We start from the raw sequence: 14435 nt of genomic DNA, 5'->3' as shown, positions 1-14435 counted from the left end.
TATACAGGATTCTGACCTTGGCCTGTATTTTCTTATTATTTTGCTGTTTTTGGGACATTTCTGGATGTCAACCTTTAGGGCAGTGAGTGCATTACCTGCAGCCAATAATAATGAGCAGAGCGTGTGTGTTTGTGTGTGTGTGTGTGTGTAGCTCAGTCATGACCACACACACACACATCTATGAAACTATTTTATGCTCAGTTGTTTTGCTTTCATTATCTTGAGGAGTTACATGCAAATAAGACCGAGAAGCAGAAGTCATGATAAAGCATATTTACACACACACACACAAACACGCACGCACGCACGCAGGCACACACACACACAAACAAACACGCACACACACACACACACACACACACACTTGAAATATTTTTTAAAAAACGTTGTTATTTATTTATCATGTTATTCATACCATCAGCCATCAGATTCTACAACATCACAGCTCCCAGTACCTCCCACTCCCATTAAAAAAAGACGCTGTCCTTACTACATTAATCCCAGGAACATTGCACACATGTATAAAATCTCATATAAACTTCTGCATATTGCAGATTTGTTTACGAAGAGATTGTTTACTGTAAATAGTATTTTATCACTTTCACCCTTACACTGCTGCTAGTTTTTTCCACCATATACTGCTTCAATTACTGTGTCAATTTGAATTTCTCCTGAGGGGATCTTATCTTTTTGTAGGGCTTCTCTCTTCCCTCCTTGAAATACTTATAAGATTAATAACAACAACCAGCTTGTGTAGAAGTGTGACAACATCCGTGCAAAATGCAACAGCGCACCCCTGCGGTCACATCTAAATACAGGCAGTTAATGTAGCTTTAACTGTTAGCTAGAGAGGTGCACTTTAACTTGAAGCACACGTGTATGAAGTTACAATATTAAGCTGCAGCTGCTTACAAATGCAGTCTCTAACTTTAACTTTAAGCACATGTCAGGAGATTAAATCTGCAAATTCGTCAAGCAAACATGTTGTGCAAACCTCACATCATTCATTTTAAAACACTGCTTACCGAAAGTCGTTTTCTGCCGCATGTAATTCTGTCGTTGCCCGGCAACGTGGCGCAGCTGGTTTTCATTGCGCAGCAACGACACCTCCAACACCCAACCGCAGGGTGAGTCCACTTACACGGAGAAGGGGGTAAACCTGTCTCAGCTTTTTACATTTATTCATCCGTTGAACATATTAAAGTTTTCGTTTCTCATATCGCACATGCTAAAATCCGTGTAAAATACTGAGCGGTAATAATAAAGTAATGGAAAAAACGAGAAACACGTCAAAGCATGTGTGTTGTTACCCGCGGAGGTTAATGGTACATGCAACGGTAGTGAAAATTTACTTCCTGAAACTGAGTTGGGAGATGACGATATTTTGATTTCATGGTAGTCTGTGTTCAATAGTATCTCTAAATACAATTGCTGCGTAAAAGCTTTGTCTTTTTTGTTGTTGCACAATACAGGCATGTAAAATCTAACGTTAGGAACAATCTGTTATTAGTGTGTGAGCGTTATCTCTGTTAAACTGCAGCAGTCTTGTGCCACAGCAAGCTAACTTAGCTGTTGTAGCTAATTTCACTAACCTCTGCAGCTTTAGCTAGCAGTGATAGCTATAGGCCATTGATTTATCGGTTTGTTTTGCTGCTAAAGTTACCAACAAATATACGTGACTGCTTTTCAACACAGATAGAGCCAAGTTATGAGTGCAGAAGACCCAAACCCAGCCGCCACACCCACTCCCTGTCAGGACACCCAGGGAGATGGACGATGGATGTCACTGGTGTGTGAAATAATGTTATCTTTTATATGTTTTGTCCATAGCTTGGTCACTAGGATTTTCATAGCTACTCTGTAGTCACAGAACATTTTTGTAAGAATTTCCCAAGATGTGTTTTTGCTAATGCTGTCTGTGAATTCACGATTTGATGAATGAGGTAAAAGGAAGGCCTCAGTTGAAAATGGTCAAAACAGTCAAAAATGATGATGAGCAATTTATTAATTTACTCTTATGGAATATAAACAGCTGTAACTCATTAGGAATATTGTTTTATGGATAATCTTATCAAAAAGGAAAACCAATTTTTCTCACAAAATTCTTCTGTATTATTATTATTTTCAAGTATGCATCTTCCAATTCCCATATCTATATAACTAAATATGTAAAATACACAATTAGTATGCATATCTGCAATACTTGTTTGAATTTGTAAAAAGTTTTCTTTGGCTATGGTCAGCTGACATTCCTGACCTGCAGGAGTAACCCATGATGTTACATCTAGTGGCAGGCTTATACTGTGTTAAAATGATCAAACTCTGTGTATTTGTCTTTCTCCTTTTCTCTGTGTAGCACAACCGCTTTGTGTCTGACAGCAAAGACAAAGAACCCGATGTCCTGTTTGTTGGAGACTCTCTTATTCAGCTCATGCACCAGTTTGGGGTATGATGGACTGCACTCTTTCCTTTGTCTGGTTGTCTGTGAGCTTGTCATATTTTAGGTTAAACTTAGTGTTCAGCATGTGAAAGGGTGTTGTTGTGTGCTTTGTCTGCAGATATGGCGGCAACTGTTCTCTCCTCTTCATGCCCTAAATTTTGGGGTGGGTGGTGATGCAACACAACATGTGCTGTGGAGACTGAGCAACGGCGAACTGGATAACATCAGCCCAAAGGTCCAAATCACTGCCAACAGTAGAAAACATGACTGTGCTTGTGTATTCACACAGTAGACTGATTGTACTTAAGTTTGAGCCTAATTCCAGGTTTCTTGACCCCAAACTCTCAACGATATCAGTCATGCAATCTTTTCTCTTTTGTTGTTATAGGTTGTAGTGCTGTGGGTGGGGACCAACAATCATGGTCACACTCCTGAGCAGATCTGTGGAGGCATCATGGCTATTGTCCAAGTTATCAAGAACAAGCTCACCCATGCCCACACACTTGTACTTGTAGGTTTTCTCGATGTTTTTCTTCAAAAGAGTTTTATCCACTCACCTACATGTAAATCAAAAATGAAAAGAAATTCATAGAACCATGAAACCAAAAAGCGATGTCAGCCACTTTAGTTCCATCTCAGTTTTGTTAAAGTTTTGGATGCTGTGAATTAGTTTGTGATATGTAATATGGTGCTGTGAGCCCTACAGTACAGAAACACACAACATGTAAAGGCTTTATTAGTTTGGTAGAGGGCTAAGATAGAATTACAGGTGAACCCTCGGCTGTAAACTTTCGTAAAATGTCAATTGACATGTAGGTGAGATGATAAGCTTAATTGTCACATACGGAAACATTCCTTAAAACATTTTGTTGAGTAAACTTAGGTGATTAGGAGTGTTCCCCCTTTTTAACATCCATACATCTGTTTTGCAGGGTATTCTGCCCAGAGGTAAATCGCCCAACCCCCTGCGAGAGCGAAATGCCAAGGTGAACAAGCTAGTCCAGGAGGCTGTGTCATCCCTTCCCCACGCCTCTTTCCTCAACGTAGACCCAGGCTTCGTCCACTCCAATGGTAGCATCTCCCACCAGGATATGTATGATTACCTTCACCTGACCCCTCAGGGCTACCAGTCTGTGTGCGAACCCCTGCACACTCATCTCAAGTCCATGCTAGATAAGCCTGCTGAGAACTGAGTAACCAGGGAACAAACTTAACACTACTACAGTGGTCCTCCTCCCTGTTTACGGAGAGCATTACACTCTGCCGTTAGCTTATTAAAACCTTGAATGATGGATAGAATCAATTTTAAGGGCTAAGAGCTGCACAATTTATTTGTCCTCTCCATTGCCAGGGTAGAGGACCACTGTTACATAATGGGACCATAAAGTTTTGTGTTTATGATGCAGTCAGATATTAAATGTGCTGTGCTATAGAGAGACAAAGTCCCAGTAAGCATATCCTACTCTAGCTTCCACTTGTGTTTTTCCAAAGAAGGATTATTTCATTTCTCTGCCACATGATACAAGGGTTGAATATGATAAGGGGAACTCTGCGCATCATCCAGGAGTTCAGAGCCAGCGGCTCAACAGACAAGATAATGATGTGACAGCTAAAGGGATGATGCCTGCAGCACATAGTTATATGTGGATCAGTCCAGTTGTCCAGTATGCTTTTATAAAGATGCAGCAACCTCATACTCTAATGAAAACATGCTTTAAGTGAAAACATTACTTGCTGCACTTCATTAGAAGCTTTATTTATTACTGTGTGCTCCAGATTTCATCACTTCAGTTGATACCAGGGTTTTCTGTCCATATTTTATGCTAAATGGGTATCTTCAACTTTAGTTTGAGCACTTCATCATTTTTAACAAGACAAAAAACACCTATTTTGTTATCATTGAGCATTTGTTATCACAAGTCTTTCAAAGCTGAATTTACTTCAGAACAATGATGGAGGTATATGTTTCAGGACTGTATAAAGAAACTCTGGTTATCAAAATATATTTTGGCTGAGGCTATTGGAACAAAAACTAGCTGGAAAATGTCGTGGGACTTTGGCTCAGTAGGTGCAGGAAATGTCTGGTAAAAACAAAAATACAAGTTACAACTTGCCCTCACTAGAAAAAAGCTGTAATTTATCATTTTGCTTTATCAGTTTCACTGAGGTAACATTTATTTGGCAACAGCTTTATTTACTCTGTTGTGATGTCTGACGCCTTTTGTACATTCATTAAAATGACCAAATGTTTTGATTTTGTTTGTCTAAGCATGGCAATCAAATGGCCATTGCGGTCTACTTTTTTTTTTCTTTTTTTATCATGTCTTATGTTATTTCATTATGGTACTGTAATACCCCTTTGCTTCATCTATTGTAATAGCATCAGATTTGGATGTGAGAGGCTCTGTTTTGTTGCAAATATATATGTATTTGTGTAGGCTGTGAACTTGTAAGGATACATCTTGTGCATAGCTGCTTTGCTTCAGGATCACTCAAGATAATGGCCCATTAGACAGTTTAAAAGGCTTTACTTCACACTAAAATGCTTCTGAGCCACTTGGATAAACATTGTGCTGCAGAACTTGAATTGAGCTTCAGGGTGGCTGATCCTGTAACTGATGAAAGAATGCATTAAACATGAAATCATGAATTTTAGTGCCCCTTGATTGATTGATTGATTGATTGATTGAGTGATTAATTGATTGATCTGTCTGAACATGCAGATAGAACTTTGACCTCACAACGGATCACAAACCACCAGGTTCATCAAGAGAGCACAAACACAGATTACATTGAGATTTATTGCTTTTGGTTGACTGGTTCTGTTCCTGAGAGCTGCGTGTCTGAAACTTGAGGAGGGTGAACAAGTCTTGCTTTGTTCTCTCCTGGTTCTAGCCTCGTCAACATGAATGAAAAAACAGCACTTTTTCCAACTGTCATCACGCATTATACCACGACCCATATTTACAATTCTTGCCATTTCCCATATAAAAAAGAGAATGATCCCTCATGTGACTGTCGTATCTATTGCAGTGGTGTTGACAGCACTGATAATAAGAGACCTCTAATTGTGATAGATTATAAGCCTCGACATAGTTTTACTGCTTCTAAATGTTAATCCACAATATGTGTTGTACACTAACGGCAAACAGTTCAGTTCAGTTATTCATTTGATTTATCAGTGTCCTCCTATGTTAAGCATAGAAAATAACAGCTGCATAGAGGACACCATTTGGTAAAGCTTTACTTTACAGGTCACTTAATTTTATAATGATTTCATGGAAATCTTTTGAGTAATTTTCAGGTATTTAAGAGTTCATTTTTGGGACATGATACAGAGAGTTTGGTGCGATTTGGTACAAATTCTAAGGAAAAACAGAAAAAAGTGTTAAATTGGTTTAGTTGGTAAATGCAAGTGCAAATCAAGCCCTTAACAATTTTCTAACCATCAGAAAATATTCATTTCTTAGTGTGTAGTTTTGTGTGTCAGTTGATATTTTAGCATATTAGGTTGTTTCTTAAAAAACTCAAGCACATTTGCCATGCTACCAAATTACATGGAAATATCCAATTGATTATGTGTATTAACATTACATACGGCTACTTTTAGGTAATTGAAAAAAAGAAGATAAGCTAAATATATGCACTCAGAAGATTTACAGACTTGAAAATGTAAGCATTTCCTGAAACTTGATATTTGCCTGAATCACAAAGAGACCTTTTAATGTTGTATAATCCCTCTGAAAATACTTGAGTGTGGAACTCAAAAAGCATAAGCCTATAAAATAACAGGTACCAAAGACATTGTAAGAAAAGTTCATTCAAAGGCTTGTTTTGTGCGTGTCAGTATGATGTGGGTCCAGAACTTCCTCATGACAGTGTACCATTACTTAAAACCACAATCTGGTTTGTTGGCAAAGGTACATCTTCGTCTGATATTCACAGCCACCCACTGTAGAGATGATGGTTGGGTAAGACATGCTTCATGCAATTGGCAGTCAATGAATGTACCACAGCTATTATTTCAGACATCAGCACCATCCTATATAATGAGCGACAACAATAGCCATTTCATTCCTTCACTGGGACTCAGGTTAGTACACACACGGGATTTCTTTCCTGGGACACACAGTACTGAACTAACTTTTCTACAGCATGGGATCAAGGGTGTTTTTGCTGTTGGTTCTTGTACTGCTAATACTCCCTGATGACAGTCAAGGTATTGTATACTCTATCAGTATAAGACAATATAAGGAGTTGTAAAAGTCATTTAAGAACTTTTATTATTCTGTGATTTTTTTCTTTTTTCAAAGGTGTTCCTGAAACTCATGAACAGCCCTTAATTGACAGCACATTGACCAAAGGTATGTGAGATCAGTGGGGATATCAAGTTTTCCACAAGAGTGTTTAATTAATATTTATTAAGTTATTATTAATAATTAATAAAAGATATTAAGTTTATTTTTTATTGTGTTATAGCCTCTCCTGTTGGGGAAGCTCTGGCAACTCCAAATCCAGTCAACACACCAAAACAGCTCAACAGACTGTGTAACTGTAAAGGTGAAATAAGTATTATCATTGGCATACAGTTCAGAAAATATATATTTGCTTAGTGCCTCATTAGTTTACTTGCAAGCACAGCCTCCGTTGTTGACCTCAGTCCATTATCCTAACCTATTATTCTCATTTGTTTATGTATGTCTGGGACGTGCAGGGAAGGAAAGAGAGATGGTGGATACACAGTGCCTTTGTCAGATGTCTACCAGACGCAAGCCTAGAAATTGTGAGTCGCCTATAATTTTTAGACATTTATATCATAATAAAATACTTCACTTATTTGATAAATTGAAATAAAACCAGCAATAATGAGAAAAATCAATGTACATTCAGTATATTCTCCTGAACAGGAGACTAAAACTGAAAGATTATTATAGATATATATTAAGAACACTTCAAAAGTATTAGTTACAGATTTAAAAACACTTTGGCTGGTAAACCTGTTGTTTTTTTTTATCCTGTTTCTTTATCTGTCTGGAATAATTCAAACCACAAGGGAGCCAACTGTGCCAGAGACCAAAAATGAAGAATTTGAAGAAGTGCAGCTGGTTTGTCAAACCGAAGAAGGATGGTAACACCAGGAGGATTAAAAGTCCCAGCATCCCCATATGAACATAACTAAGAGGCTCTCATTAAATTCCCTAACAAGTGTTTTCTAATGATCACTATCATACATATATTTCTTTGTTCTTATACACATGATAATACTTTTACAGCAAGTGTATATGAAACTGTTTTACCGACTAAAGTGTAACTTTCTGAAACAGCATAAAGATGTATCTATAATGCCAAATAAAGTACCAAAGGAAATGATTGGTCTTCTGTTTTATTGATAAAGAAATTAAACCAGTAAATCAAAACATGATAAGGCTTACATTTACTTATAGTTTTACACAAACATTTTACAGTAAATAACTGAGGAGGAAAAAATATTATTAGTAAATAACTGCTATTGAACAAGTAAAGAGCTATATGCGGTATGGGGGCATTTTAAAGGAATACACTAATATTATTTTATCCTGGAAAATTAGGAAAATTAGTCTAACAATGATAACATTTGACATTTAAAAACACAACACAAAACAAGCATGTTAATAAAAAAGAATCTAATAAAAGTTAATATCAAACAATAAACTTCTACAATGTCTGTCACACTTTCACAAATCCTCTTAGCTTTTCCAAGAAAACCTTCAACAACTGATAACATGCACTCACTTGCTGCCATGTTACACTAAGAATATTAAATATACAGTACTTTTCCATTCATTTTAGATTTAAGATTACTGGCAGAGTGTAGGGGGAGCCAGAGGCCTTTCACTTGTGACTGGCTTTTCCAGGGTGGAGCACTCAGTGGAACAGCACAGAGAGAGACAAGGCAGCCAGAGCCATCAACGTCAGACCATTCTTGGATGAGAAGCAGGGGGCGGAGGCATGATCTGAGAGGGAGAGTGAAAAGGAAATAATGAGAAATAATGACATTATGTTTAGTTCTAAGGAGAGAAGAAAGTTATGTTTTAACACAACATGAGATAACTGTAATTATATGCTATACACTCTGGTATAAATCATCACTAACTAACAAAGGAATGAATAACATTTGGGTGGATCTAATCATCAAATATTTCATGTTTTAATGCCAACAATAATTTTTCTAAAACAGATAAAGCATTTTAAAAGTACTGGATCAGGTTTAACTCATATTTTGCTTGTGAGCTCATCATATATTACAAAATGAGCTGTATAAATGAGACTTTCTTTATAGAATTAGACCATTACAGACACTACATCAAGAGGAGAGGTAGACTCACTTGTGAGTGTAAATGTTTTATTCTTGGTCATTGTGATGTTAGTCACAGGGTTTGTTGCTTTGCATGTGTAGATCCCCTTCGTCTCTTTCAATGCAGCGAATCTGATGACAGGGCCGGTCTTGATTGCTGATGGCAGGTTGTTTAAGTACCAGTGATAGTCACAATCTGGCCGGGAATCAGTGGAGCATATCAGGGTCACGATGATGCCTTCTTTTGCTGAATCTGGACCAGAGATACTCACATTCAATGGGCCGTCTGCAAACAAACACAGAGAGTTGTTAAGAAATATGTACCGTAAAATGAGGAGCACAAAATGCTAATCTTTACAATTTTACAATGTTTTACTAATCGTCATTTATTCTGAGCAGTATTTGGAGAGCTTTCCAAAACTCACATATTTTCTGGTCAAACTCAAACCATGGCACAGTAAATCACTATTATAGTAAATAACATACAATATATTCATTATTATTCATTCAGCTGTCACTTACTAAATATGTTGAATTGTATTGCTGTAAAATTCACTGTGTCTCATGATAACATGGTCAAGGAGTATTGCAGCAGAAAATATACCTGCACAACACTTCAAAAACTATCTCTGAGTTTAAATGAGATAATTTTATATTTGGATTTTAAATATAGTTTGACTTGTTTTGAGTATATCAACTGGATTATTTAGTGCTGACTATGTAAGGGTGTTTGACTTAATTCAAGTTAATGTCCCTTGCGTTCTCTTTATTTGCAATTTTATTTTGGGATGTTTAGCTATACAAGAGATATGTCTGTTACAGTACCTGCAATATGCTTTGACAGTTATTTTAAGCTCTGAAGTTTCAAGACAATAACATCTTATTTCAAGTTTTTGTCTTTCGACTTGCGTGAAGGTATAAACCTCACGTTGGGGTACAACATACAATTTTAAAAGTGTCATCATAGGTGATATTTATACAATGACCATTATTAATAGAAGAGTCTACAGCCATGCAAATAATAATTCAAAATGTCATATAATGTTTTTTTTTTCTTCCTTTGGACTATTGCTCTAATTGAGTATTTTAACATCAAAACAATCCTGACTTCCAAGAGTACTTTAAATTATTTTCTTAAAACTACTTAAAATGAAAAAGACTCAGTTGTTTCCTACAATACTCACAGTTCACCAGGAGTTTGTATTTGGGGCTTTCATGTGAACCAGCCTGATTCGTAGCAATACACTGATATGTCCCTTCATAGTCCAGTGTCACCGGAGTGAAGTCCAGAGTGTTTTTAATGTAGTAGGATGTGACTGAGTTAAGGTTGGAGAGTTTTACCGTCCAGGATATGGAGGTATAAGGCCCAATAACTTCACAGGTGAGAGTGAAGTTTTCAGAGTTTATTGGAGCTGAGCTGTTTGTGACCATCACTGACTCTATAGCCTCTGTAGACACAAAACACATGATCCAAAAACAGCATTTAGACTTTTAGAATACTTTAAAAATCAGTATTTAATCAGTAACACAGTAACGTAACTTGCATATTCAGGTTTTCTTACTTATGACTGTGAGCATCGTAGAGTTCGTGCTGTTCTTTCCTGTCACATAATTGTAGGCCATACAGGTATATTGTCCACTCATGTTTAAAGATAATGGGCCAGTTGTTAACATTGAGGTATTGGCCATCAGGGAACCATTGAACCACCAGCTGAAGTGGCTCGGAGGCACCGACATGGCAGAACAATTGAAGACTGCATGATATCCCATCTCAGCAAAAGATGGCCCATAAATGATGGGTGTCTCTGGTCCATCTGCAGTAGCGAATGACATAGTAGGTTTTTACAGTACAGTGTTTCAGCAACAATAAAGCATTTAGGATGATGCATTAGTATATAAGATTGTTAGTTACAATAGTTACAAATTTAACATTTAGAGTAACATAAATCAGTTAAATGTCATACTCACAGTTTACAAGGAGCATATGAGCAGGGCTGGTCTTATTTTCAACAGTATTGATGGCCATACACTGGTAGTCTCCAGCGTCATTACGTTCTAATGGGTTGAAGGAGACTGTCTTGTTATCCATGTTGATGAAAGTTCTGTTGTCTGTATGCAGTGGTTTGTCATTCTTCATCCAGTAAACTTGCTCAACAGGTCCAGTCACATTACATGTTAGCATAAATGGATGACCCTCTATGGCAGGATTCATGGATGCTTCAACTTGTACATCTTTTATTGGCTCTGAAAACAAAGCAAAAGTCAACAGTGTTTATTTGATTCTTTCCTTTGGCACCTTTCCATTTGTACACAAGACAAATATTTTTACAGAAGATAGTCATCCAAGTCTCACCAATAACAGTAAGCATCCTGGAGAAAGAGTTGTTTTGACTGGTGATGTCGTTGTAGGCCATGCAGGTGTATATGCCACTCATGTTGGTGGTGAGAGGAGGTGTTACATACTCAGATGTATTGGCCACTAGAGAATCACTGAAGTACCATTTGAAGAGGCTTGGAGGGTATGACGAAGCCGAGCAGTTGAGTGTGACAGTTTGTCCCGTCTTCGCCAAAGTTGGTCCTGTGATAGATGGCATTTCTGGTCCATCTAAATACATGAATATTCATTTTAATTAACTTAATCAAAACATACAAAATACCCGTTATTATGGGGCATTGGCCACCAGGGAGCCTAAAAACCACCAGATGAACCCGTCGGGAAGCACTGACATAGAAGAGCAATTTAAAAAATGCATGATGTCCTGTCTGGGCAAAAGATGGCCCAGAAATGATGAATGTTTCTTTTCCAAGCACTTAATAACAGTGGAAAAGAAGATTGTGTTTTCTTCTAATACATCATGTTAACAGCTAATAGTACAATGTCTTTGAATAACGCAGAATGATGCACTACAGTATGTAAAATGTCTGGGAACCAGGGTGACCCTGACTTTGTGAGAGTTCAATGTGGTATCTTGTGGAAAGTGCCCCCTTTTGGTCACAGACGCCACATTTGATCCTGTGATAGTTGATTTCTTTGGTCCCTCTAAATCAGTGGTCACCAACCCTGCTCCTGGAGAGCTACTGCCCTGCTTGTTTAAGGAATCTCCCCACTCTAACACAGCTGATTCTAATAATTAACTCGTTATCAAGCCCCTTGACAAGCGTCAGCTGCTTGATAACGAATTAATCATTGGAATCATGTGTGTTAGAGTGGGGACATTCCTAAAACACGCATGGCAGTAGCTCTCCAGGAGCAAGTTTGGTGACCACTGCTCTAAACATATGGATATTACTTTAAATCACCTTCAATGAAAACATTTTCACATCACTGTCAAGCCATTGAAAAAGCCGGTTGTAAACACTGAAGAATTGGCCATTAGTGGGGCTATACAACATCACTAGCTCAGTTAGTTAGCTAAGTAGGGTTAGGGTTAATGGGTGTTTGTGGTCCAGCAGAAGAGATTGTGGTTTCAACTTCTGGCAGTGTCAGTATTATAAAATGAATACCCGAGGATGATGCACTACAGTATATATAAAGGGTTTGGTTACAAGTGTAACTGGTTCTCCGAGAGCTGAGTGAGGTCACTATAGGAAGCGCTGTTTGCAGAGACCTTGAAGGTGCTTCCCACAGTGAGATACTGAGGACAGTTTGAACGAAAATTGTCAAATATACATTTAACATTTACAGTACCATAAATAAGTTAAATGTTATACTCACAGTTTACAAGGAACATATGAGCAGGGCTGGTCTTATTTTCAACAGGATTGATGGCCATACACTGGTAGTCTCCAGCGTCATTACGTTCTAATGGGTTGAAGTAGACTGTCTTGTTATCCATGTTGATGACAGTTCTGTTGTCTGCATGCAGTGGTTTGTCATTCTTCATCCAGTAAACATGCTCAACAGGTCCAGTCACATTACATGTTAGCATATATGGATGACCCTCTATGGCAGGATTCATGGATGCTTCAACTTGTACATCTTTTATTGGCTCTGAAAACAAAGCAAAAATCAACACTGGTTATTTGATTCTTTCCTTTGGCACCTTTCTCTTTTTTTACACAGGAAAAATATTTTTACAGAAGCTAAAAAATAGTCATCCAAGTCTCACCAATAACAGTAAGCATCCTGTGGGAAGTGCTGTTTTGGCCAGTGATGTCGTTGTAGGCAATGCAGGTGTATATGCCACTCATGCCGGTGTTGAGAGGAGGTGTTACATACTCAGATGTATTGGCCACCAGTGAATCATTGTAGTACCATTTGAAGAGGCTGGGTGGGTATGACGACGCTGAGCAGTTGAGTGTGACATTGTGTCCTACCTTCACCACAGTTGGTCCTGTTATAGATTGCATTTCTGGTCCATCTAAACCCATGAACATTAACTTTAATTAACTTAATTAAAATTTTAAAAAACGTTCATATTACTGTCAAAACATACAAAATACCAGTTATTATGGGGCATTGGCCACCAGGGAGCCTAAGATCTACAAGCTGAACAGTTAGGAAGTATTGACATAGCAGAGCAGTTAAAGACTGCATGCTGTCCTGTTTGGGCAAAAGATGGCCCAGAAATTATGAATGTTTTTGGTCCAAACACAATGGGAAAAAAAACTGTGAGTTATTCTAATACAGCATGTTAACAGCTCAAATTACAATGTCTTTGAAGAGCTCAGGATGATGCACTACAGTATAATAAAAGGGTTTGGTTACGAGTGTAACTGGTTCTCTGAGATCACTATAGGAAGCAACTTTTGCAGAGACCTTGAAGGTGCTTCCCACATTGAGATACTGAGGAAGGTTTGAACGAAAACTGTCAGTTATAAATTTAACACTTAGAGTAACATAAATCAGTTAAATGTTATACTCACAGTTTACAAGGAGCATATGAGCAGGGCTGGTCTTATTTTCAACAGGATTGATGGCCATACACTGGTAGTCTCCAGCGTCATTACGTTCTAATGTGTTGAAGGAGACTGTCTTGTTATCCATGTTGATGAAAGTTCTGTTGTCTGTATGCAGTGGTTTGTCATTCTTCATCCAGTAAACTTGCTCAACAGGTCCAGTCACATTACATTTTAGCATAAATGGATGACCCTCTATGGCAGGATTCATGGATGCTTCAACTTGTACATCTTTTATTGGCTCTGAAAACAAAGCAAAAGCCCACAATAGTTATTTGATTCTCTCCTGAGGCACCTCACTTCTGAAAAGTATTTTCACATAAACAAAAAAATAGTCATCCAAGTCTCACCAAAAATAGTAAGCATCCTGTGGGAAGTGCTGTTTTGGCCGGTGATGTCGTTGTAGGCCATGCAGGTGTATATGCCACTCATGTAGGTGGTAAGAGGAGGTGTTACATACTCAGATGTATTGGCCACCAGAGAATCATTGTAGTACCATTTGAAGAGGCTTGGAGGGTATGATGACGCCGAGCAGTTGAGTGTGACACTTTGTCCAGTCTTTGCCACAGTTGGTCCTGTGATAGACGGCATTTCTGGTCCATCTAAACCCATGAACATTACCTTAAATAACTAACAATTTTGCTGATTCTGCTGCAATGATTTGACAGTTTCATGCAAGTGTAAGTGGTGCAATACACCTAATAATTTCCTTTAATATAAGTTTTTGAGAGTGAAATACTACTTTGGTTTTGGTCAAATTCA

The 14435-nt window shown here is 37.9% G+C and overlaps 2 protein-coding genes across 2 annotated transcripts; one reads left to right on the top strand and one right to left on the bottom strand.

The window, feature by feature from the left end:
- The first annotated feature begins 1342 nt into the window (after positions 1-1342).
- On the top strand, positions 1343-5083 carry pafah1b3 (platelet-activating factor acetylhydrolase, isoform Ib, gamma subunit). The gene is made up of 6 exons (XM_062422382.1): positions 1343-1395; positions 1696-1789; positions 2357-2446; positions 2559-2675; positions 2829-2951; positions 3373-5083. The coding sequence occupies exons 2-6, from the start codon at positions 1709-1711 to the stop codon at positions 3631-3633; spliced, it is 672 nt and encodes a 223-aa protein (XP_062278366.1). The 5' UTR covers positions 1343-1395; positions 1696-1708; the 3' UTR covers positions 3634-5083.
- A 3261-nt stretch (positions 5084-8344) lies between these two features.
- Positions 8345-14264, bottom strand: LOC133983912 (carcinoembryonic antigen-related cell adhesion molecule 5-like). Its single transcript, XM_062423126.1, has 10 exons — positions 14024-14264; positions 13641-13916; positions 12884-13135; positions 12490-12765; positions 11128-11379; positions 10743-11018; positions 10337-10588; positions 9959-10222; positions 8806-9060; positions 8345-8433 (listed from the first exon to the last, which is right to left on the bottom strand). The coding sequence occupies exons 1-10, from the start codon at positions 14262-14264 to the stop codon at positions 8345-8347; spliced, it is 2433 nt and encodes an 810-aa protein (XP_062279110.1).
- Positions 14265-14435: the final 171 nt, after the last annotated feature.

The sequence above is a fragment of the Scomber scombrus genome, chromosome 7 (assembly GCF_963691925.1).
Source record: "Scomber scombrus chromosome 7, fScoSco1.1, whole genome shotgun sequence".
Lineage (NCBI taxonomy): Eukaryota > Metazoa > Chordata > Actinopteri > Scombriformes > Scombridae > Scomber > Scomber scombrus.
Note: the sequence above shows the minus strand (reverse complement) of the source record. Positions and strands in the feature narration are given on the sequence as shown.